We start from the raw sequence: 26,752 nt of genomic DNA, 5'->3' as shown, positions 1-26,752 counted from the left end.
TTAAGCAAAGAAAATTTAAGCGAATTTTAACCATAAAATTATTTAATATATGCCATAAAATTATTTAAACTATAAGTATTTTTACAGCTAAAAAGAAGAAAAGTGCAGTGCACTGTGCAGCTATGTTACGAGTATTTCATAAGAGTATAGTTCTACAAAACAAATGTTCCCTCTCACATAATCTTTTTAAGGATTTAAATCTTTACAAATGTGTAACAGTCCACCAAAACTTTGTGAGAAATTATGCAAGTAAAACTAAGGATGACACAAAATTTGAACGAATTTACTACGGTAATCTTACCCCACAGATAAGGAGTGTAAAAGTTTTCTCCGTGTGCTCAAGTATAGCAGGTCTTTGCGCTCAACCCATTTTAGTTAAAGAAGCCTCTAACATCGGCAGTACCTCACTATTAGTAGCCTTATGTTCAGTAGTTGGATTCTTCACATTTGTCACTCCTATATTACTGCACCTTGTTACGAAAAAATATGTAACGGAAATGCATTATGATCCAAGCACATCCACATATAGAGCAACCACGATAAGTTTCTTTTTAATACCCAAAAAGGTAAGTTTATCAACACTCATTAATTTTTTAAATTAATTTCAAGAGCACTCATTTTTCTCTTGGTCCAGTTTACTAAAAAATTATTTCTTTATGTACTCCAGAGCCTTGATAGTAACTGGCAGATTTTATATACATATATTCAGACTCATTCAATAGCCAAATGAAAATTAATGTGTCTGGTAAATTTTTCAGTTGGATTTTACACCAGATGATGTTGTAGTTCCGGATATCCCTGGCATGTTCACAACAATGCAAGCCAAGGGTAAACCTTTATTTATTGAAGCGAGGCACTTCAATGATCCTCTCCACTATGCAAAGATAATGGGCTATGACAAACCATTAGACTTCAAATTGGGAAATCCAGAAGAGAATAAAAAGTAGATGTGATTATGTATATAGTTCTTAGAATATATTATTGATTTTGTTAAACTTCTTTTATTTTACATAACATACTTATAATCAGGCAATACAAGTTATGTAAATGAGGAATTCGATCATATGTTAAGGCACATCAATAATTCAAAGTATGTAATAAAAATTATTTATTTCATTTAAATAACATTATACTTAATCTAATAGGTTATTTCAGTGTTATTATAATAATTTCAAAGTTAATATGTCAATTTTAAAAACATATTATATATCCTGTAAATATATTTTATCATATGAAAACCATTGTATGTAATCAAAGCATAGATAATATTGACTAGACAAAATTACTATTTTCTTGTTTTATGTACAATTTCAGTAAATATTTATGTTACATAACATGTATCATTTAAGACTATACAAACAAAAATGCTAAAAAAATATTTTAAGAAATATAAATTGACACATGCAGTCAAATTTTACCTTTACAATTGAGTTTGTTATAAATTGAAAACAAGATTTTTGTCTTATGCAGTTACATACCACCTACCCATTTAAAACAATATAACACTGTACAATTATTAAATACAATTGGAATGTTTTATTTCATTATATAAAGCTGAAAGATTAATAACCGTAGTTTTCCGAATTCGAAATGCTGCATTATTTATTCTAGTCTAATTAATACTCGTGGGTATTTATCTCGAAAAACATATCAGTATTACATCCGCAAATATACCCTGCTTTTACTGTTGTATAGTTACTAATCCAATATTTAAAAGTATTTTATTTTGCGTATTTTATACATTTTTGTTTTAAAAAGAAATTAGTACTTAATCTAGGATAAAACAACTGCTTTTAGAACTCATAATATCCGCACATTCATAGCTTTTTATTAAAACAATAATTAAAATTCATGTATAATTTTTAAGAAGTCATTGATATAATTAAAAATCTCTTTTAAGTATGATAGATAGAGACAACTAATAAGTCGCCTAGGCCTTACCTTAAACACGAATCATAATGTTCATCATAATGTTTCTCTTGAACAGTCAAAGCATTACATTCTATTAAATTTCGCTTTTGTAGGACACTTCTATGTTAAAGGAAGTTTCCCTATCTAGTGTCATGATACACCACTGGACCATGACATGTTATTATGTTGCTGTACCTAAAGGTTTTAGGCAATAGTTAATATGTGCGTCGTATAACATTTTTATATGTCAAAATTAAGAGTTATTTTTTAATAGTTAAAGTTTTATTTTCACATGTTATATAAATCCGCTAATTCGGGACTTAACTGACAAGTATGCACAAATTTATAAAAGGAAGACAGAGATGGGGCTATTGTAAGATATACCCATCCTTGTGCCACAAGTCTTATTAAATGCAATAACATATCATAGTAACCCGCTGATAAAACTTAACCATACTTATTCTTTACATATCACATTCATATGGACAGATGCTGCCATGTCGTTAAACTCTATTTATTATTTATTTACACTAGAGCTATAAAAGCAATTACCTAAATAGCAAAATAGCATAAATTTCTTATATTGATTTGTGGTACAAAAACTTCAAAATTATTTGAATTCGAAACATTGATATTGAGTCGTAATTTGTTATGGTACTTTTGACATACGAATTGATTCGAACAAAAATACTTAAATCGAGTATTTCTTAAAAATGCGTTTTTCTACTTAAGCCAAATCCGCACTTATTCTTAAATATATTTCGACGATCAGGCACGACAAACATTTATAAAACAGTCTTTCATAGTTTTCAATTATGTAACACAAAATTTTCATTTTTTAGATTAAAAATATTCTGAATGATCAAATGCGACCCTACAACTGAATCATTTATCTCTATAGAAATTAACGCCATCTTTAAATGTTAAACTGCCAGTCTGGAAAATATCTTCAATACATTACAATTTGACACCAATACTTTATGTCCTCACGCACGCGTGTTAAGTTTCATATTAACTTCCATATTATTGCCCTTAATATCTTGGTCAATTCAGTCATAGTGCAGGGCATTTTCGGCTAGGGCATGAGTGGCTGGTGATAGCTTATCATCTAGGGTTTCGACGGTGAGCCTATTCCTGGCTCGATCAGCCCACTCGACTCTGCAGAAGGCGGCTGTTCCTACGGAAGCTAACACAGCGAGAACTCCCAGTTGAACCGAGAGGAGCGCTTTGGATGAGTAGAAGAAACACGCTGCCGCTGCGAGGGACTGGAAAATAACATTATATTTATAATATAAGATGAGTAATAAAATTGCTAATTTTTTTATATTCTACAGCAATATTTATTTATTACTAGCTGTGCCCCGTGGTTTGACCCACGTAGTACCTGATGTAATATAGCCTAAAGTCTTCCAATCAATATATGGGCTATCTAATACTGAATTCCTGAGATTAGCACGTTCAACTAAAGGAACAACTTTTCAGCTTTTGAATATTAAGTATAGGAGTGATCCTATGATTTATGAAAGTTCACTTGCTTGTTTCCAAAGTGTGAGTTGATATAAGTCCTAAAAACTATTTGTTTCTGAATATACCATCATTACATATATCACAGTTTGAAAGACGTGCACTTGGATTTATAATACCCAAAATTGTCGTCACTTTCTTAATATGCATTCAAACCAACATACCTGAGTGAACTTGAACAGAGCGAACGCTGATGTACTGTTGTCGGAGTACTTCCCTCCCAAAATGGAGTATATTTGGGTATTGTAGCACGCGTCTCCGAACCCTAGGAGGAAGCTGCAGAACATGGCCAAATATGGAGATGGGTTGATGTATGAGGTGTCCATGGTGTCTCCGAAGGGTGCAACGTTGGGTAAATTGATGAAGATGAGGAAGAAACTGGTCATGTGGATGAAGTAGCCCATGATCACGATCGGGTCGCGGCCCCAGCGGGTCGTTTTGTTGCCCAGAATACCGAATAGAGCTCCACCTGGAAACATATCGGTTATTTAACAAGATATAGATATAATTATAAGTGAAAGATAATAAATTGATAAAAAATACGTAACAAGCTCAAATTTGAACATTTAGGAACATTTAGAAATTTAACATTTTAACGTAATATACTAAATAAATCGCGTTAAAATCCGCTTAAAAAAATCTGTTCAATTTCTCAACAATTCCAATTTTAAAAATAAACACGACTCACCAAGAACTTCTCCCATTCCAATGAACACACCAGACAAACCAACCAATTGTTTGACATTATCGCCCATAGCCAGTGTGAACCCAATACTAGGACTGTACACACCGCTGAAGAAAGATAACTCCACACCTGCAAGCAAAATTTCACTTTCTTTATTCCTATACTAGCGGTCCGCCCCGGCTTCGCCCGATACTTATATGTATACCTTGCTCGATAAATGGGCTTTCTAACACTGAAAGAATTTACAAATCGGACCACTATTTCTTGAGATTAGCGCGTTCAACCAAAACTCTTTAGCTTTATAATATTGGTATAGATTAAATAAGCAAGAGTGTATGCATTAATGTAATTCCCCATTGCAGTAAGACACTCAGTAAAAGGCCTTTACGAAATAAGGCTACTATCAAGATTGAATGGTATTGTAAAATGTAAACAGTAAACATTTCTGAAAAATAAGCTATAAACGTAAGGATAAGGTCATTTGCAAGGCTATTGTATCATATCTTCGATTATAATTGGATGATTGTAAATTACATATCATTCCGTTTCTGGTATTATTTTAGCATAAACTTCTTAAAACAGTTGGTTTACGACTCATTTTTAATTGCTATTTACCTGCATATCAGCGTCACTTAAAAAATTAATATTGGCTATCAATTAATTTTCATTAATCAATATAATAGAGATAATAAGAAGCTTATACATTTGCAAATGTTAATAATATTCTCTAAGTTTTATATATTAAAAATTGTATGTTCTACAATCTACAGTATTTCCAATATACCTTCATTACGTACTTAGAACACTATGAAACGTAAAATACTCGTAAATATCCAACAAAGAAGGCCCAATAAATACAAACCGGTATAAATGAAAGCGGCGCTCAGGAACATCATGTCCCTCGTGCAAAACAACCTGATGGCTCCCTTGAAAGCGTCCAAAGGACCTTCCGATTCGCTCACTATTTCGCACTGCAATAATAAAGCACATAATTAATTGGATAATAAAGGGATTTTGCGTTTTCTCGTCTCCCTTGACCGGTTTTCACTTTTACGGACACCTTACGAGACTAATAAGTGAATATTTCAATGAGTGATACAAGACAATATTGTGAACGTGAACGTTTTACGAATGCGCAATGTTAATGGGAGAGAGATACAAGTAATATTATAAATGAAAACGTTTGTGAGGATGGATGTATGTTTGGTTTTTTTTTCACCTTTATAAGCTATAACCCATACAACAAGTAAGTATCAAATAATATTGAAGTGGACAATTGGATTCTAATTATTTTCCGCAAATGCTTATAGGAAAAGTCGATATCATATCCTGACAAATGCGTTCAGAGATATAAAAATTGAGAACCACTCAACGTCGGCGACTATTTTGATCATAAAATATCTTTTATTGGGTACCACAGCCCGTATAAAGTGCACGCGAGGACAGAGCCCTGTATTGACAACTTAATGCACTATTTAACCTTAAGGATGTTTACTGAATCACCTGGTACCGGAAGTTTTGCGCCCTAGCCTCATTTCTATGAATAGAGGAAAATTGAAATTTTCCTTTTATCTCCAGTCGATTTAGAAGGTTATGAAGCAAATGGAAAATATTAAATAATATGACAATAGATCGACGAATAGTTTATAATTTGGAGTGACATACCTATGAAGGTAACAAAGCAACTACGCATGATTTATATATTAAATACTAGCTGACTCGGCTAACGCTGTTCTGCCTTACTCTTATCATTTACGGGTCAACATAGATGTTTGCTTAATCTCAGACCTACCTACCGATATACATACAAATATGCACTATTATAAAAACCACAATCTATCGCATTTACTACTACTCAGTACATATGAGCAATAACTTTTCAGCTAGTATGACTTCTAAGTTTACCACGTTAATACCAAGTTTAGTTACCATCCAAAGTAAGTCAATTTCATACACTGTATATGCAAATGTTAGTAATACCTTTCCATCGTCTAAGGCCGGCGCCCGTCGGATCGGCCGCAACAGCAACAAGAAGACGATCCCCACAGCGCACACCGCGGTCAGCACGCCGAACACCACGTTCCGCGTCTCCACGTCTATGTGCGTCTTGCCTTGGAACTTTATGAACACGAACAGGTTGCCGAAGAAGAGACTGTAATGAAAGATTGTGTAGTTACCGAGTCAGGGCAAATACACGAGATGCCCTGTTTGTCGCTTCAATACAAATGTACGCAAGTAGGTATACCTACGTCCTACAACCAATAGACGTATAGATTTTTGCTAAACATTTGCGATACAATAGATTCTTTGCCGCAATTTTAACAAAAGCTAACCACTATTTAATTATTGAAACAAGTGTGACCTCTGTATTCAATGTTCGTATGTGGCCTAGAAGTTTTATGTTAATACAAATCTAATAAAAGTTATGTATATCATAAAGACGAATTTATTAATAGAACATAAACGACCGAAGGGCGTGTGTGCGCGTCATTTCCTAGTCCCGTCAATGGACACGAGGGCCGGTTTGCGGAGGACGACATTGAGACTAAATGCTGCAAGATCGTAGCCCTTTAGTTCCTGTTTGTACTTTATGTAGATCATACCGCATTTTCCACTAAATGTAGATCGGTATTGTTGAACTCGACCGACATTAATTCTTCTGTAATTCTAGTTTAGTATGGGCACAGATAACATAATACTATATCTACGTATGATATTGTAGTTCAGAATAATAATACCCCAGTATGGTACAAATATATAACCACTGCTTTAGTCATTAATGTGGGTGCGGTATTATACGCTAAACCCATCACCACGTACCATACCCATAAAAATACTTTTTAATTAATTTGATATGACCATCACTTTAAAAACGATCGTACATAAAAACAAACACTTTCCATTATTTTTCCGTGCGCGGTCTATATAAGGTATGAAAGCGTTAATAAAGGTCAACTTTAAATCGATCGCACATGCATCATTCGTACAAAGCTTCCAACGTGAAGTAACTGTATTTTAAAACTGGTAAAAGATTTTACATTTCGATCCGATGACAGTATCAGGACTACTCATATACATTAAAAAATAAAATAGGAAATTCTAATTGGATTTATCGTAAACATAACCGAGGGTAATTACTTTTGTATAAAATAGCTTCATTAGAAGAATTATTATTGCAATCGATGCAAGTATGCAACAAAATTAATAAATACAAGTTTAAGCAAAACAGGTACAACTTGTTCAAACACACACGTATCTACGTAGTAAGTTAATAATCTGTGCTCACACCCACAAACGTAATACGTTTTGGTGGATAAATTAATCTACTCACACATACACAATTAAAACACAAGAGAAAAATCTGTCTGTACGCCACCAAATGAAAATGTACAAAATGCAAATTAACCTTCAAAACATCACCGACATAACACATTGCACCTCGTCAAGAAATAAAATGAACCTCTTATCATTTAATTGGGATTTACCTGCATTGCAACATAGCCCAGAATATTCCAGAATTTCTGGAGATCGTGTCGGCATCACTGTTCAATGTGAGGTAGTTTCCTTGGCCGGTCCATATTGCCGCTGCTCCGGCGCCTATCAACACACTGGCCACGTAGAGCAGCCACGTTTTTGGGAACAGGAATGTCACTATAAAGAATCTGCAATTTAAAAAAAAATAGTTTAAGCTATAGATGGATACCATAGCATATGCTTGGTAGAGCGGATAGAACAAGAGGTTTTATTCCCGCCGAAGACTTAGAAAAAATACCGATCTAACAGAATACAAATTTAACAAATCGATTGTTGAAATCGACACCAATTTTCATCCAAACACGGAGCAAGTGCGATTTATCCTAACCTTTTCTTGAATCCTGAAACTGAAGCGATCTTAATTTTTTAAGAGTTTTATTCTAATAAATAAACTCATGTATGCTATATAACATGATACTAGTATATGAATCCAAAATCTTACTCAGTTTATAAAAAAATAAAAGTTATACACATAAGCATTGAGCATAGCATTATTTAAACATATTGGTATTTGCATAATTATGCACTTATATACTAGTCCAGTAACAGGTAAGCATGGTTTTTTCAATACAAACTAGCTTCAAAACGTGCACTAAAATTAGCTTTTTTACAAGTATAGCTTAATTAAAATAATTGGAATTAGCTAATAAGACTTGCTTGTTAGATAATTTAAACTACTTAGTTTGCTGGTACAAAAACCTACTTTTCTTTTCACTATAATGCAATTGAAATCACAAAACACATTTGTTCAAAAATAATTGTATCTTCTGAATCAATAGCTAGCTTTGATTGGACTGTGCAGGATTTGAATTTAGTTCAGTATATTTTTTAATTTTGTATATGGAAGTCCAGCACGCTTCGGCATGAATTAGACCATTTCACACTCGGGAAGTACCACACCCCCACTTCTGTGGGGATGTGGTACTTTACCGGCGTGAAATAGTGGCATGCCACTCTTTCAACCTTACGCTCGAAAATCTCTCAAAATGTTCATGGGCGATGGTAGCGCGACCCACCAGCTTAGATACCATCAGGCGACCCACCAGCTCCACTGCCGACAATGACAAATAAAAATAGTATAAAAATATATATCTACCCAAAGTGTTAAGAATAATAATGAAAGACAATACAAATATTTTGGTCGAGGTCACCCAATGCACCCGAAGTGAATATTTTGTAATACTTTCATCTAATAGACATAACTCTAAAGCCTTGAAGCTAGTGAATGTATGAGCACGAAACTAGATCGGAATGGTTTCAGTCATGTGTATATATATAGGTAAATGTATATAATAGGCGTACCTATAAGTATTATTCTGCACGATATGTTTTGATTAATTTCAAATTCTAGAGTAAGGGCGACAACTTTGCAGTGCGTAGTAGGTACTCGATTAAGAAAATTTGTTTAATGACGGTTCATTAAGCATCACCGTATGCTTTTTATGGATGTGACATGAATTAGATCTAACTATTGCTAATGAATATAGCTTACTCTATCCTCCTAATAGGGGAATGAAAAATCCACTTCAATTAATTTGTGGTAATGAGGATTCCGATAATTTTAACGTCTAGAATTACGATATTGATATTAAGATTCTTTGAAAATTCTCTCTGTATTTGACTTTTGTTTACACACGTACACTACATGTGGTATGCATGACTTTGTTTTTCAGTTGAATTCTACTAATCCTATCCTACTTAATATTATAAATGCGAAAGTTTGTAAGGATGTGTGTGTGTGTGTTTGTTGCTCTTTCACGCACAAACAACTGAACCGATTGCAATGAAATTTGGTATGTAGATAGCTGGACAACTGGAATAACATATAGGCAACTTTTTATGCCGATATTCCTACGCGATACGGACTTACACGTGTGAAACCGCGAGGCGCAGCTAGTCATTCATATTATAAGGAGTCAGAATTTACTAATTTGAGTAAGCAATATCTTCAATACAAAATCATGCCTGATTTCTTAAGTGATGTATAAATTGAATCACACATTATTACGCAGGATCGGTAACCTTAAACAAAGGCCGTTATTCAAGTTAATACCCTTTGTAGTACCACTTATGTACTAACACACACTTTCTATTATATAAACTATATTATATTGTAAAATAACAATAGATAAAAATTTATACGTTTTGAGTACTTTTTATATGTACTCTTAATTATATTTAAGGAAAATCTTTGCAGATTATAAGACGTTCTTTCAAGCGTACAGACTATTTTCTACCTGGTAGTAATTTGTAGATACTAATATTGCACCTAGGGTTGCCACCCTAACTATATTAAATATGTACTACATATTGTAGAAAAATAATATTATACGAATAATTCTGTATCCTTATCTTCTTCAGTCTATGTAAACCGGCTTTTTTCTTGTATACATTTTTTCCGCAATAAATATAAAACGACAATGTGTGCGTCTACCTAATGATCGTTTTTTTTTTCTAGACAGGTAATCGAAAAACCTCTCCAAGCTTAAAACGCCAGAGGTCGTATAAAAAATACGCTAAACAGACGCGATATGAGTGCAAATGATTAGGAACGAAAAAAAATAATTGAAATTCAAGAGAAGCCGTGAAAATAACGGATATTCAATTGTTCCCATTTCGAGAGCTATGTTACCGTAACATTTCTAATTTTACCAACGTAATGAACCAGTAATATTCCAAGTCAAAAGCAAAACGTTACTTGTAAGTAATATAAATATTTATTATGATACAAGTTGTAGGTAATACAAATAACCCATGTAGATACCATTATCAATAATATTATAAGGTAAGAATTAGGATCTATTAAAATACTTGTCCCTCTTAAGAAATTGTGCTTAAAAGCATTACATCATTATATTTCTTTAAGAGCTCTATTACTGAACAGCTTAAGCCTAATACAATAACCATAATGTTTAAGACGCAAAAAAAAACATTAAGAATTGAGAACCTAAATCTCCGTCTTTTTTTCGCCGTCGGCTAAAATGGCATAAGTCACATTATTGCATATTTGCATCGACTCCGTTACACTTATCAAAACACCGAAGTAGCCTTCGAATTATTGAATTTTGTGTGCACTTAGCGCATCGAATATATATGTATACTCAATAGGACACCCAAGAAATCAATGGATTAATGCAGCGGAGCATAGCTTCGATTACGAAACGTGTATGCGTCGCATTCGTTTACAGATTAGAAATTCTCGAGTTAGTATAAGACTTCATTTCATCAAGGTACGAATACTTCGTTGATTATAACGTTTTCTGTATAAAATAAAAAAATATATAAATAATGGGATTTCATTATTTGAATCCACAATTTGTAATTTTGATAGATAATCAAATATAAAATACTAACTGCGCCCCGCGGTTTCACTCGCGTAAGTCCGTATCCCGTAGGAATATCAGGATAAAAAGTTGCCTATATGTTATTCCAGTTGTCCACCTGTCTACGTACCAAATTTCATTGCAATCGGTTCAGTATTTTTTTCGTGAAAGGGCAACAAACACACACACATCCTTACAAACTTTAGCATTTATTATATTAGTAGGATTATAGAACACATTCTAATTGGTATTACGAGAATTTCTCAATCACTACCAATTCTGATTTTCCTAATGTTATGTCTCGTACTGCTCAATTATCTACAAACTGATAAAAAACAGTCACTATCTTGTGAACATTAGCAAGTATTGACATTAGAGTTTGTCAAGAACCACCAGTGAAAGTCGGCTTTTCCACCGCAGTGTAATATTTGAGTTTCACAGATCTACAATATTCGCTCAATAACATAGAAAAAGCATATATCGATTGAATATTAATATGAGAATCAAATCTCATGAATAACCACTACTCTTGCATGTTTCCTCATAATGAAATCTTAATCCTAATAATTTCTCTTTTGAATAAATTCATACGACGGAAGGAAGAAAGTGATAAAAATTATGTAACATAATTTATGTTTATTGGAAATTAAATTAAAATTACAAGATTGGGTAGTGTCAAATCCTGCTAATATTATAAATGCGAAAGTTAGTAAGGATGTGTGTGTTTATTGCTCTTTCACGCAAAGAACTACTACTGAACCGATTGTAATGAAATCTGGTACGTAGACAGCTGGACAACCTGAATAACATATAGGTAACTTTTTATCCCGATATTCCTACGGGATACGGACTTACGTTATATACGAACTTATATTATAAATCCATTATTCCATATGATCTACTACTACTACTAGTTTGTTTGAACGCACTAATCTTAGATCACTAGACCGTTTTCAAAAATTCTTTCATCGTGTGTTATGTAACGTTATCTTCGAGTGCTTTACCATAGGCGAAGTCGGAGCAAACCACTAGCAATTAAATTAAGGTAATACGAGTAGCAAAAATACAAAAAATATTAATTTGTCTCTAGCCCGATTTTAAAACACGTGGGAAAAAGCGTCAATTAAATCAAATTATAAATATTCCATCTGCAAATATTTCATACATCATTTAATATAATAATCAACACACTTGGTTTCACAATTTCCGTTTATAATACGTTCCGGTACCACTATTTGAGACGTGAGTATTGTATTTATAGAATTATCTATCGTTATTTTAACGTTCAATTGCGTAATTAGTGTTTGATTAAACATAGAAAAATCGTTTTTACACTAAAGTCTTGTTAAAAGTCGTCAAATACTATCTGGCTTCAATAAAATATCTATTCTTCTCCAACATTTCCATATTTATAAAAAACCCACCCATTGCTTGTAAAAGATCACACGAAATTTAAGTAGGTATGACAACAACAAATGACTATTATACTCGTCTATATTATATACTATAAACTAATCAATATAAACTCACAAATAAGTTAAAGCACCGATCAGCATAGCCCCCCTGGGTCCAGTGATGGTGATCACGGAGGGCGCCATCCAATTGCACACGGCCAGCGTGGCGTATATGATGGCCAGTGACGTGTACCCATCGCCAGTGAAGGTGCTGTCGTCCTGGGTGATACTGTCCAGAATTGTTTTCTGTGTACAAAGAATATATCACTTTTAAATCTGCTCCTCTGACAATGAACATGTTAGCTACTTATTATGATTTTCGGATAATCTTGTTTTACGTCAAGTGACGATTAGAATAACGACTACATATACATACACTAGCTAAGAAAACTTAAAATTCAAAATTTTATATTTTTTAAAACAAGACCTACATAGCATGTGGATTAATTTTATAATTATTTTGCATTAGAAGGAGTCTCTTATAATGTATACATGAAATAATAATTTACCTGCAAAAAATATAATATTTTGATGATATTTCAAATATTATAATATCAAAACAATGATTCACCAATTAATGGTATACAAGTATTAGTTGAAATAAATATACGACCTTGAACTTTTGTTAATCCGAGTCCGCTTAAATGTGAACATCCTTAGACATAAAATAAAGTCGACAAATTTTACTGGTTTACTTGACTCCATATCTGCAGCATTAACCTTTAGTTTTGATGAAAATTTAAATATTATACTAATAGATGGACAATGAAAACCTGTACACCTTGCAGATATTCGGTACAAGGTGCTCTAGGATTCAACTTTGTTATCCAGATACTATGCCTTAAATGTAGTCAAGTATAATATTCATTAAGCAATCGTTGCATACAATTAACACAAAAGGATTCGTAATATTGATGTTCTTGTGGAGGTGACAATAAATTATCAGAAACGGAGTTTCCGAAAATGGTCAAAAGTTCCACTTTTCGACATTGTTCAAGGCGACATCGTTTTTATATGGCCACGCAGACCTAACCAAACTAATAAATTGCAATATGTAGGTATTCAATAAGAATAAAAGAGAAAGTCCGTTATTTCATGTTTGTAATTTCCTTTTTAAGGCCAACCTCAAAAAATAGTAGGGGGGCGTTAAATAACTGTCTGATTCTGATTTTTTAAGATATGTTTGAGGATCGCTACCAGAAACCAGATTCTCAATTCAGATTCAGTGGCATTCCGGCTATGTAAGAACGGCCTAATGTGTAAAGAAACCCTATTTCATATTTTTATGAATAGCAGGCCCAACTTGATTGAATTGACTAGGTTTCGGCTGGGACTGTGATAATAAACAACAAGGAATATAAGAAATAATGTAAATACAACATATGTCACTCTGTTAAGCTGTAATAGCTTTCTATTACTAAAAGATTTTTTATTCTATCTATACTATTATTTAAATACATAATGTGTGTTTTTAAAGGTAAGTGAATCAATTTAATTATTAGTTTATATCATTCACTTACAGCAAAATTATTACAATTGAATACATACAAATGATAATGTTGGGGCTATTTCAATCAAACCGTATTTTGGTAGGATAAGGAGATTTTCATTACAACCTTCAACCTTCTAAAAAGGTACCTTCTAAAGTTTATTGACATTTGGTCAATCAATTTAACGGTTCAAGACATCCTACGGCCTAAAAGTAGGCGCACTACGTAACGACACGACTAAAAGTCAAGGTATTTGCGAAATAATATGTATACATTGTTACATAATTAAATAAGAACGAACCCAAATGGTTGGATAATATTATATTAAGGTAATAAGCTCATGATTTATTCATAATAACCACTTGCACTTATTTCTTAACTCGACTAGATAAACAGATAAGGGGCTTGTTTTATATCTATTAACATTTGCAATGCGTTTTTATTACGCGAAAATGTTTCGCGTTTTAGTACGCGTCTAATATCTCCATGATTTGAAGCTATAAACTGAAACCTCTTTGTTAAAAACCAATAAAAAGCTAGCTTCTGAAGATTCAAAGACGCTTACATCCTACTTCCTACTATCCTACTAATATTATAAATGCTAAAGTTTGTAATGATGTGTGTGTGTTTGTTGCTCTTTCACGTAAAAACTACTGAACCGATTGCAATGAAATTTGGTACGTAGACAGCTGGACAACTGGAATAACATATAGGCAACTTTTTATCCCGATATTCCTACGGGATACGCGGGACTTACGCAGCTGAAAGCGCGGGGCGCAGCTAGTAGTTAAATATTTGAAAAATTATAATATCGATTCCATAGTTATACTTGATAGGTACTAAGCTATACATGGACATACTAGAGAGCACATATTGCATAATAAGTGATATATTCTATTTAACCCTTCCACTTCATATCATCCAACAATGATTACTTCTACAATCAGAGCCTCGTGAATCTATTATTCTACTGGATGCGATATTCATTAGCGTTATCTTTAAAACTGGTATCTATGTTTTCGTGTTGAATTACTTACAAATAGACAAAGTAATATTACCTTGCATATAAAACAAAGGGAATTTTATCACATTTAATTACTCTAATAAATCACAACTTCCTCTTTAGAAATATTACCGCAAAAGTAATTTTCTTTACAATACATCATTAAGCCCGTGATTTACACAACCGATAACGGCTTGCTAATCAATATCTTCGCAATTATGTAGTACAGTATTGAAATATTTTTAACATTGATAAAATTTTTATTTAAATATACATTAGATTTCAGAAGAATATAAACGTAGAGGTAGCAAAGTTTCACCTCGAAACAACCCGATTTTCACACCCTGAGAGGAGTCCGGTCACGGAGGCCCATATCTTTTTCCTTACGCTTCCCAGTCCTTTCCAATTAATAGTCGGCAATCCATTTGTAGAGGCGTAAGGTTTGCAATCGACCTTACGCCTCTCCAAATGTTCATGGGCAGTGGTAGCGCTTACCAACACGCGACCCACCAGCTCCATCCCCGATGATGACATAAAAATACACTAAAAATAATCAATTTATGCCACATTATTAAATTCATTATGATATGTACTCGTATAGGTGAACTCTATACGCGTCAATAGAAAAATACTGCATAGACGTCATCACACACATAATATTTGCGTTACTTTAGATATCATTCTGTCATACGCTCGCTACATACCAAATTTTTTCACCAGGCATCCTACAATATGTTTCAATGTCACCATTCAAATCACAGACGCAACATTCGAAACAATTACAGTGGCCGATAAGAATGTCATCTTTAAATGACATGTTATTGAATAACAAACCCTTGAAAATTCGTATCACACCAATAAATCGGCTTGACCTAAATCGACAGTAGAGGATCCTTGAATTTATCGACTATACACAAACGATGATAATATAAAGTGTTTTGGAGCAATTACTTCAAAATGTTATACAATATCTGTTTAGCAAGGTGACTAATTGCTGTATAGTATAGTGATTATAGTGAAAGATGGAATGCATTTATGAGTGGCACGTCCAACAATGCGTAACAAAGATTAATTATCTAAATAGAGGGATAAATACAAATGTAACTTTCCAACTTGAGAAGATGTTTTGTAGAGTTATTCAAATAACTCCGTATCCGTATCGTTATAACGATCGCCTTCCATATGATTTCGTTATGATTTTAAAGCTTAAAACAGTGAATATAACGGAACTTATAATACGGCTGCGGAAAAGAGCTTCAAATTGAAATAAAATTTAGATGCAAATGTTTTCGGTTATCCGAGCCGCAAATTACAATGAAAGTGGTCATTAACTTTATCAGTATTTGTATATTTTTATAAGATCTAGATTGAAATCATCAAACTGTTATCTATCCATATAAATAAAAATCAATTACTGTTCTACTGGGCCGAATAGTCCAGGCTTGCTTGCAGCTCGCGTTAATTTCGAGGTAGTTTAATGGATGTGGATACAATTAAACAAAAAAATACAATTTCTCTTGAATCACTCTATCTTATTAAAAAATCTGCTGCGTAATTCAAAAGATCTAACCGTACAGACACACAGACGACGGAAATTAGTTGTAGTGATTATATCACTACATAGTATAAATACATAAATGAAAATTCATTAGGTAATATAGCTCTTCAAGTCACATCGAATAGAATAATATAACTTTTATAGCGCCAATACTAAATACCAAGATGAGGTGAACGTAAGGCAAAATACCAAAGTATGAGTAGGCAAGAAACGTATATAGGCTCCGATATAGCATAATACTAAAGTATACTGCGTAACTCTTGGAAAATGTCAGGAGCTTGCATCATAAATTTTATAAAAGTGTTTGCAAATGATGGTGATTTATGTACACTGGCAAACTAAACTCAAATAACACAGCGATTTGCATAACTATACGCTTTCCTATTCCATTGTATTATCATTTCAACCATCTAACTAACATTCTACTCGTTTAACTCATACGACTCCTTAATTATATAGCTATTAAGCTGAATGACCATTTTCAACGTATTTTTAATACCTCGATAAAGTCATACGTAATTAATTAACATTTAAGCACAAACTTTTTTCTAATTACATTGTTTAATTAATCACATTTATGACAAACACTCTTGCGCAGTTTTCCTCGATAAAATTGCGATCAAAGATTTTCCTCATAAGATAAATGAAGACATTAAAATGCCGGAACATTTTCTTTGCCAAGTTAAACATGATTATAAGATGCCTATTAACTATTGATATGAAACGAGTACCCTTGGTATTACTTATCGTTAAATCCCAACGAGTGACATGAAATAAAATAAATAGTACGTACAATATTATCAGCTAGCTCTGGATAAAAAAAATAAATCCTTCGTCACTTCGGAATAATGTCTCTCGAAAGAAAGGAATCTACCGATGAAACAATAGCCTTTTCGAAAACGCTTAAGCAAGATTTATGTTTATTAAAACAATAAAATCTTTGTAATATTCGTGTATAGATATCGGCCACTTGACATTGATAATGATAGCACCCAGCCGATTTGGTAAAGACCTCAGGTAAGAACGAACTGATAACAAGATCTTTCTCTGGACTGATCCATTTCAACCTTAACCCGAATAAAGTATTACGATTCAAGTCCCAATCACTCCTATTTATCATATTTTAAACCTTGAAAGTAATCTCAAGAACAACTTGGTATAGCTCGCAATTTAAATATGAAATGCGCACAAATAACTAAACAGACAAAAACACCTATTCTATATAATATAATGTTGAAACAAGTCATTCACTTTCAGGCTTATTGTACATATTAACTTTTATTGCCAGGTACGCAACAGAACTTTTCATTCACAGACAATTTTTTAGGTGAAAAAAACGAGTTTAATTAGTCTGTCGTGTTTAGTGCGATTATAAAAGTTTTCGCCTCAAATATACATATTGTCATAGTTGACAAAGGAACTTCAGTTGGGTCGCCTGATAGTAAGCGCCAGCACCGCCCACAGACATTTCAAGAGGCCTTACGCCTCTGCAACTGTATTGGCGACTTTAAAAGATAATGGATAAAGGCATTGAGAAAGGGAAGAAAGGAAAGGACTAGGGTAAGGAATAATATATAGAGACAAACATTATTCAGCCCTTTTCCAAAAATTCATGATACATGGATCTATTTACAGCACTAAATGTACAACCATTTTTGTTTTGTGCGAAACAAAACGAAACATGCAAAAAGCCAAGTTTGTAACGTAACTGTAAAATTATTACGCAAGCGTGGCGGACGATGATCTCAAATTATACTTACATAACTAAAACAGCGCGGACTCGTTTTGGTCATGTCAGTATGGGCATAGCTCGCTCATTGCAATATTGTTGTGACCCATATACTGCTAAGATAAAATTGTTTATGCTCTGGCGTAGAAAGTGACGATAACAATAATTATAATTTATCGCAATTATTCCGCTATAGATGGACTAAAGTTTCCAATGAAAGTATTAACGAATTATTAGAACTACATATACCCTTTTATCTACTACTATTTCATTGCCCTCATAGGAGGCCTGTGTAACAGCAGTGGGAACATATATAGACTGATGATGATGATGATTATGATGATGATTTCATTATCCGTCTGTCTGTCTGTTCTTTCGTATCCTTCCGTCCGTCACCAGATCTCATGAACCGCTATAGCTAGGCTATTTAAATTTTCAAAGATATTTCTGTTGACTTTTATTTCACTTGATTTTCATCTTTCATTCTTTATCGACCGACGTCCAAAACGAAGGTTCTCAATTCTACTGATTTTCTTTTTGGTTTTGTTACTTAACCTGGTAAAGTATCAGGTTAAGTAACAAAATTTTAGAATTTTCTACCTCCCCAGGGACGTCGGTAACTTTTTCAACGGACATAAAAATAGGAGGTTGTCGATTCTACTGTATTTTTTCTTGGGTTTCTCACCTCAGTACATTCGATTGGGTAAACCAATTTTGATGATTATTTATTCATTTGAAAGCTAGTTCCTTCCGTGTGGTCCCTAATTAAAATTTGATCTAGTCCTGACGATTTATAGGTGTTGAATTTTTTTCGTCAAAAATCTTATCGGAAGAAAGATCCTCAACGCGTTTTGCAACATGAGTTCAGCTTTAAATTTTTTTATACAATGAGACGGATGATATGAAAAGGCATTTAAAAATTATACGGGTATTTAATTTCCATGAAACTGAGATGAGAACAATTAATGCAACACAACAAATTAATAAAATTTGGTAAACGTGTGATTAAACGCCGAGATTTTAGAAAATAATATATTAATTTATAATACAATATCACCTTCTACGGAAACTGTAATAACAACAGGATAAGCAATAATACGATAAACTCAGTGACATTTTCCTAACCGAGTTTAGATAATAGCCAGCTAGCCAGACCGAGATCGTGCTAAAATGATTTAATTACTTTTTCGGCTTGACTTATCATGTGTATACACATACATGCATTCAATATTAGGTGGGTGGTTAAAAAATAATTTAATATTTGATAAGAAAAAAACAGTTTATTAAAACAAATCGTAATGCAACGATGCCAAAAAACAAATCAGTGTGCTGATATTTTCCTGATTTTAGAAACACAATGAAAATATTTAATACCTTTAAATATTTGTTGTAAGTGCTTCGGAATTTTCACTTTATAATTAATCTTTGTTTGTTTGACTTCGTTTCTATAATTATTTTATTTTAAAAACAAAGGCTTCACGGTGTTTAATTATGATAATTATACATAAGCTGTAAAATTTTAAACAAACAATGCACCATTCCATTGTGACGTGCAGCGTGCGACATTTTAGTAGAATTTAGAAATAAGAAAACTTCAATATATTTAAGCCGAGAATCCTCGAACAGTATTAATATGAAACGCACGTCACGCGGCGCAGTTGTACACAGTACACACCTCCGGGGCGGCCTTTACGGAATGTCGACCTTTTGTTTTTCATTCAATATGGTAAACATTATGAAAGGAGGCTTGGCTCCTAGCTTATCTGTGTTCGAGGAACAATTCATATGATATAAGCTATTTTAAAATCGGTATTATTCAAATTAAATTATAATTTGATGGAACACAAAAATGATTTAAAAATGCTTAAGATATAAAAAAAAACGATTTCTTATTAAATAAATTTAAATAGATACTTATTTCAAATTAAAGCTGTTTCTTCAATTTATAGCATAACTAGCAGAGCCTCGCGGTTTCAACCGCGTAAGTCTGTATCCCGTAGGAATATTGGGATAAAAAGTCGACTATACGTTATTCCAGTTGCCCAGCTATCTGCATACCACATTTCATTGCAATCAGTTCAGTAGTTTTTACGGGAAAGACACGCATATCCTTACAAACTTTCGCATTTATAATATTAGTAGGAAGGATATGCAGGAAGTAGAATAGGATTTCAAAAATAAAATCAAGTGGAGGGATAGGAAATAGACCATTAAAATATTAATGTCTTATCTAGTCCTAATACTATAATTGATGATGTAATTAATTTCAAGATGATTTTTATAAAAAAATCAATTAACTTATATTTTACAAAAACGAAAGACTTTTGTTAACTATTTTAATAGTACAATACATTAATAGTGTATATCCAGGGTTGACCCCGGGCTTGACCCTGTTAAGTCAAAACAAGTTAGTATATTGTACAAAATTAAGAAAATAAAGTAACATGACCCTAGAAAGAAGACTCAGCATATGCTACATGTTGTAAAGTAGATTTTCAGTGGTCCTCTATTTTAGGTTGGAGAATTCCACTAATCAAAGTTAGTTATAGTAATTTCAACTATATAAAAACTTATAAATCCTATCATATTAATATACATATATCTTATTTTTTTAACATTTCTTAGCTTCCTTAGTAATGTGTTCTTATTGAATATTTAAAAGCAATATTGACAATAACGTAAATTTCAAAATGTGCATTTTTTTTGTTTAAAACAGTCCAGTATGGTATTATTGAATCAAATATACACCCAATTGTTCACTTCTTACAATGAAGGCTGTGTGAAAGTAAGCATTTTGCAATAAATTTAACACATTACTATGAGCAGAAATTGAAACTTAAAATTTTTAAATCAGTATATTGTATAAAATTTTTAATTGCTATTTTTTTATACATATTTTCTACATTTGACAAAATAAATGAAAAAGTTTTCTACTTACCTCAATATTTCCCATAGTTTGGAATGCGGTAAACACAAACATGAAACCGAAACCAAGTAAAATAACATTCATAAATCTTCTCTCCATTTTTGTTGATAAATAATGATTTACCAAAAAAAAAATATATTAGGGAGTAAAATGTAACTAACGTAAAATATTAAATTAGAGAAATAATAGTTCTTTTGAGACGAACTTATAAAAAATTTAATACACTGTTCAGCGATACGCGTACGCTTTTATAATGTAATATTTTCCAGTACCATTCTCCAAATACTTATCCAAACTCCCTCCACATCGATGAAGAATATTGGAATCAATGTTACACAAGTATCGCTTTAACTCCCACACAGTAAAATTTATAATTGCGTGGCCAAATACGACTTCAATAATACAATTGACAAGTGTACAGAATTTTGTAAATAAATATACCTACGTCATTGTCAATCAACTTGACAGATGACAAAGAAAAAATATGTTCTAGGTCTTATCATTTTATTTATTTAACCCTTCAAATCAAAAAGAATTATTCAAATATTTGCTAGGTGATATTTTACTGATTAAAAAACTTGAATAATAAACAATTCATAGTACAATAGAAATCTTGCAATGAGTTCATTCACACTTTGGCGACCTATATTAAAATAAAGAATGAGTTACGTTTTAGAAATTAAATTAACATGAAATAATTTTTTTCTGCTTTGCTTTTGATTTCAAAAGTTTGTTTTATTTTTTTTAGTATTTAAAGATTCGTATCATAGTCATCTATGATATTAAAGTTGTAAATAATTCTATTTTTGTCACTCACATTCGAACGAATAGGTACCTATGAAAAGTGTAGGACGACATTTGCGAAGTTTCTTCCATATATGGGGCGAAGTAAATATTCGTTCATTCGTTAGTGAAATTTTACATACCTAATTCAAATTTTATATAATCTGTTGCCAAATTATTTTGCTTATCTAGCAACACCGAAAGATGTTTTTTGTAATGTATGTATTTAGTATTTTATCTGTGCTTTTTATTTTTCTGATTCATTCCTGAATTCAGTAGTGCTATTGGCTTGATCGCCTTTATTTGAAAAAAAAAAAATAGGCGCTAGACAGTGGTTTCTATGGCGTTGTGAATTATTCTACATGAAATAAGTTGAAATGTAGTGCCTTATTGGATTTATCAAGTATAGTGTACAGTGATGTACGTAGTGATGTTATAGAATGTGAAGATGATCTCATTGGCGTGCTGACATTAGTTACGTTCTTTTCGGCGATATCTTGATTTAACTGTAATAATCTTAGTCCAATGACCTTCTGAATAATATAGAAAAATAATTCAAATTGGGGAAAAATGAAGAAACAATTTTACAGAGTAAAGCAACTAGCTGACCAAACATTTTCAAGGTATTATCGATATATATCAGATAAGATTCGGACAAATAATAATTAACAAATTGATTTTTTATGAATGAAACAAAAATATGATACAAAATAAGTTTTAACTAACGTTTAATTTTCTCCTCACATTTTTTATACATTGCAGGTCTGGTAAGGGTGAAACTCTACCAGACGAATTACTAACAGCTGATAAAAAGGTGGAACATCTAAGAAATGCATTGCAATTAGTTAGCAAAAGGCTAGCAACTGGTGCTGGCAATACACAGGGCCAAGACCCAGCAGCACGAGAAAAGAGATTGAAGAAACTACCAGAATATTTATTAGGCCTATCTATGTTAGAAGCTAGTAACTATGATGATGATGATAGCATCCTAAAGTACATTTTGCATGAATGTGGTAAGCTAATTATATTATATTGATTCCTTGTTAGTCCATGTTACTAAGTTATATTAACTACATTTCTTATATTGAGATTTAGTGATATTTATAATACGTGTGATCATCATTTTCCTTTGCAACAGGTAAAACAGAAAAGTTTTTAGCAAATGAAATAGCAGAGCATGAATTAAAAGTTGAACAGCTTGTGTGTGCCCCGCTCACAGCTATAGGTGATACAGACCTACCGGCTATAATGAAAGCCAAGAAACAACTTAATAGATTGATGAGTGAAAAGGAATCAGCTTTAAGTCGATATAATGTGAGTTTTTATTGGCAATTTTTTTACAGCTGCATTTCTCCTTATTTTTATTTATGTATAACTATATAAACATGAACCCAATTATTCAAACTTTTTTTTAAAGAAAGATGCCTGTGTCATTCTTTTTGTATGAACAGTAATTGCATTGATAATGTTTAATTGATAATAAGTACTTCAGCAAAGTTTGTGATAAAAAAAAAACAAATTTATTTATAAGATAAACAGAAATGCATTAGCATATTTGTATATCTTAATTAGTTTGTTATTTAATTGCTTTAAATACTAAAGTTTTGATTTAACCTAGTTTCAAGGTTTATAATAAACCTAATAAATAGCTATGAGATTTATTGTTATATAACATAACATATCTCTGTTATCTACATCCGAACCACTGATGTGCTGATAGTATAGATTTTATAGGTATTTACGTGTTTTTTATTGAGCTAAATAATCTATATTTATGTCCTTTTTTCCATGTTATGTGGCAATATCTTTGTCTTGATTTCAATAACCTCTTTTTATTAAATAAAAATAATTAAGTAGATTCATATATGCTTTATTTATTCTACAAGCGGTTTGCTTCAACTTCGTCTATGTTACATGACTATATGTAACATTCAAAATCTCATTCAAAAATATTGAAAACTTTAAAATATTAATATAATTTATGTATGTGTTTCTCAAACTGTAAGAATTAATGTTTGGGCTGATCATTAATGAAAATTAATAGTATAATCTATGCCGCATTATTAATGTAATACACACACAACCATTTTATTTATTTCATTCAATATTTAAAATTTTTTGCACTATTTTTTCTGGATTGGCCAAATTTTGAACTAAAATATAGGCCATTACTTTATAATCCCAACATATTCCAGCATCTAGAACGACAAAAAGAGGAGAATCCATCAAAATTTATAGCGGCAAGAGAAGAACTTGAAGAAGCAGGGAATAAAGTAGAGTCAGCTCGAGATGCCCTCGCCGCAGACATGTTTGCACTTGTCGCTAAGGAAGCACAATTGGCACACACATTATTGCAATATGTGAAGTTGCAGAGGGCATATCATGAGTCTGCATTGCATTCACTACAAGACACAGTCCCGGAACTGGAAAGGTTTATAAGTAAGTGGAGTTTTTATTGCTCTAGTGGCTTTTTTTCAAACAATGAACGTTTTTTGTTAATTTATACACTTACTGCTTATATGTCACCTATTTTTAAATTAGAAATGAAAGTAAGCATGTATATAATAATAAACAAACCCAAATTTAGTAATCCTAAGCCTCAATAAGCCTCATGTGTGTATTCTACAACATATTTGTGATAAAATATAAATTTATTGGCTAAATGTCTCTTCCTTATGAAACTTATAAAAAATTTCCTTCCAACATATTTTGCTCTTTCAGCTGTTTACACTGCTAGCCTATAGACACAAAATATTAAATTTCGTAAATTCTCTTTATATCTAATACACTTATTCATATTGAACTTCAATTTTATTATATCCAATTATCGTCTTAGAGAAGTTAGATCTCTTCTTATCGTTTAGTAAACGAATATGCTTAGTGCCCTACCCCTGACCCATTGCATCACGTCCAAGTCGATCAACCATTTAAGTAGATAATTCTCTTTCATTCAACGCTCTGCCATGTCGAAATATCTAAATAAGAAACTCGACATTGATCCGACAAAACAGTTGAAACATTTATCCATTCAAACCAAACTTCTTGTAATCCTGTTATTATGTCTCCACCGATTTTCACATGTTTTCTCATTGAAGTAGCTCAATACTTCATAATTTGAAAGTTAAAAGACGATAGTTTAGAGGCAAATATCATCTACTGACTCTTATATGATATAAATATACCTAAAGAAAATCAATAAATTTTGCCATTCGTTCTCTTTGAAAATCTTGAACTTCTTATCTAGGGACAGCAAATACTTTTTGATTTGAAAGTCAATAAAAAAAACACAATTAAATATTAGATAAGATATCACTGCGTAATCAAGAGATTGCACAAGTTAACACCCTTTGATGAAAGCGTAACAAATAACAATGAAACGCAACTACTAAACGATTCGTTTAGCAAGTTAATCTAAGTTGATGAGCTACACACAGACAATCAACGCGACGCGTTCACAGACTGCTCTTAGGTTGACCTCACTAACCTATGATTCGTATGAATTTCGATTAAAATGCTGTGAGAGAATACCGTCCAATTCATTGATGTGTCAGCACTAAATATAATAGATATATTAACTGAAAGATAGCTAGTTATTGTTTTACAATTATTCTAAAACATGAAACATTGTTTTCGTAATCACGAGAAAATCATGAGTATTGCCCAATTATAATTATTGTAGTTAAACATTTTTTGGACTCTCACTTTTTAATACTTAACAAAGATTATTCAATCGTCCATATCAATTAATATGGAATCCATTTTTAAACTCTGATAAACCACAACTGTTTATTTCACAAAATACAAAGAAATAAAACTTCGTAAGTGGATCTCCCCGCAACCTGCTCTAAGTCTAAGAAGAAAATTCTACATAATGTAAATTGCGAGCGTTTTTTAATTGACGAGACCGATTGTAATAGGCGAAATCGCATGATTTGCTTGCGACATATATACAAAAATATTTCCTTATTTGCGTAGGTTTTTATTATTAGATTATATGTCTATACTAATAAAATAAAGAGGAAAAGTTTTTTTTATTTGTTTGTACCCTAAAGTCTCCAAATTTTTATGTGAAACGAACATGCTTCGGCACAATTTGGGCTAGCTCGTACCAGGGAAGGTACCACATCAGCACACAAAATCGTCGTGAAACAGTAACATGCTACTGTGGTTCGTTCGTTTTCCCCCACTCTTCCCAGCCCATTCCTCTATTCCTGTCGTCATTCCTTTCCTTATCCTTTAGTCCTTAAAAGGGAGCAACGCATTTGTAAAGGCCCTACCTGTACAAATGTTCTTTGTTGTTTTAGAAATCCTTTTTGCATCTGAATAATGGTGTATTATATTTTGCCTTATCCTTACATAAAATTTACATATAAACGTTGTTACTTTAACCTGGATTATTTTCGTTTCAATTGATCCCTACCTATAAATTATGATGTCACAAAATGTCGCAGAATCGATCCTATTCTTAATATAATCGCATAATTACTATCGTCATTATTTTTCAAATTGAAGCGGAAACAACATTTATTGTAACTTTATTATAATTATGATTGGTACCAAAAGTTGCGTTGGCGTTTTTGTGTGCGTGTAAATGGAATATGACGAATTGCATTCATCATTTTTGTAACAGTGACAATCAATTGAGAATTATTAAACATAAATCACACAAATGTTCCCAATCAATGCTTTTTCAAGGCCATTTATAATTAATGTCATGACTTTGGGTTGTTTACAGATTAAATTAATGTTATGCCTGGTGTATATACCTAGTCTTGCCATAAATATTGTAATAAAGAAAAAAGAAAATTGTTAACTGCAAATAACATTTATTA

The 26,752-nt window shown here is 32.2% G+C and overlaps 3 protein-coding genes across 3 annotated transcripts in view; 2 read left to right on the top strand and 1 right to left on the bottom strand.

The window, feature by feature from the left end:
- LOC119832148 (transmembrane protein 70 homolog, mitochondrial) lies at positions 1–995 on the top strand. Its single transcript, XM_038355755.1, has 2 exons — positions 1–566; positions 759–995. The coding sequence occupies exons 1-2, from the start codon at positions 123–125 to the stop codon at positions 945–947; spliced, it is 633 nt and encodes a 210-aa protein (XP_038211683.1). The 5' UTR covers positions 1–122; the 3' UTR covers positions 948–995.
- A 1,250-nt stretch (positions 996–2,245) lies between these two features.
- Positions 2,246–21,505, bottom strand: LOC119832147 (UNC93-like protein MFSD11). The gene is made up of 8 exons (XM_038355754.1): positions 21,150–21,505; positions 12,508–12,677; positions 7,606–7,782; positions 6,101–6,272; positions 4,983–5,091; positions 4,124–4,249; positions 3,600–3,904; positions 2,246–3,176 (listed from the first exon to the last, which is right to left on the bottom strand). The coding sequence occupies exons 1-8, from the start codon at positions 21,234–21,236 to the stop codon at positions 2,961–2,963; spliced, it is 1,362 nt and encodes a 453-aa protein (XP_038211682.1). The 5' UTR covers positions 21,237–21,505; the 3' UTR covers positions 2,246–2,960.
- Positions 21,506–22,157: 652 nt separating this feature from the next.
- Positions 22,158–26,752, top strand: part of LOC119832260 (rho GTPase-activating protein 44-like) — an 8,953-nt gene continuing 4,358 nt past the window's right edge. Inside the window, exons 1-4 of the mRNA XM_038355921.1 lie at positions 22,158–22,543; positions 22,683–22,933; positions 23,059–23,234; positions 24,116–24,359. Coding sequence (XP_038211849.1) covers positions 22,491–22,543; positions 22,683–22,933; positions 23,059–23,234; positions 24,116–24,359 — 724 coding nt within the window. The 5' untranslated portion in view covers positions 22,158–22,490. The remainder of the gene's footprint in view (positions 22,544–22,682; positions 22,934–23,058; positions 23,235–24,115; positions 24,360–26,752) is intronic.

This window comes from Zerene cesonia, chromosome 15 (genome assembly GCF_012273895.1).
Source record: "Zerene cesonia ecotype Mississippi chromosome 15, Zerene_cesonia_1.1, whole genome shotgun sequence".
In the NCBI taxonomy this organism is placed as follows: Eukaryota; Metazoa; Arthropoda; class Insecta; order Lepidoptera; family Pieridae; genus Zerene; species Zerene cesonia.
The sequence above is the reverse complement of the archived record's forward strand: the minus strand, read 5'-3'. Positions and strand labels throughout refer to the sequence as shown.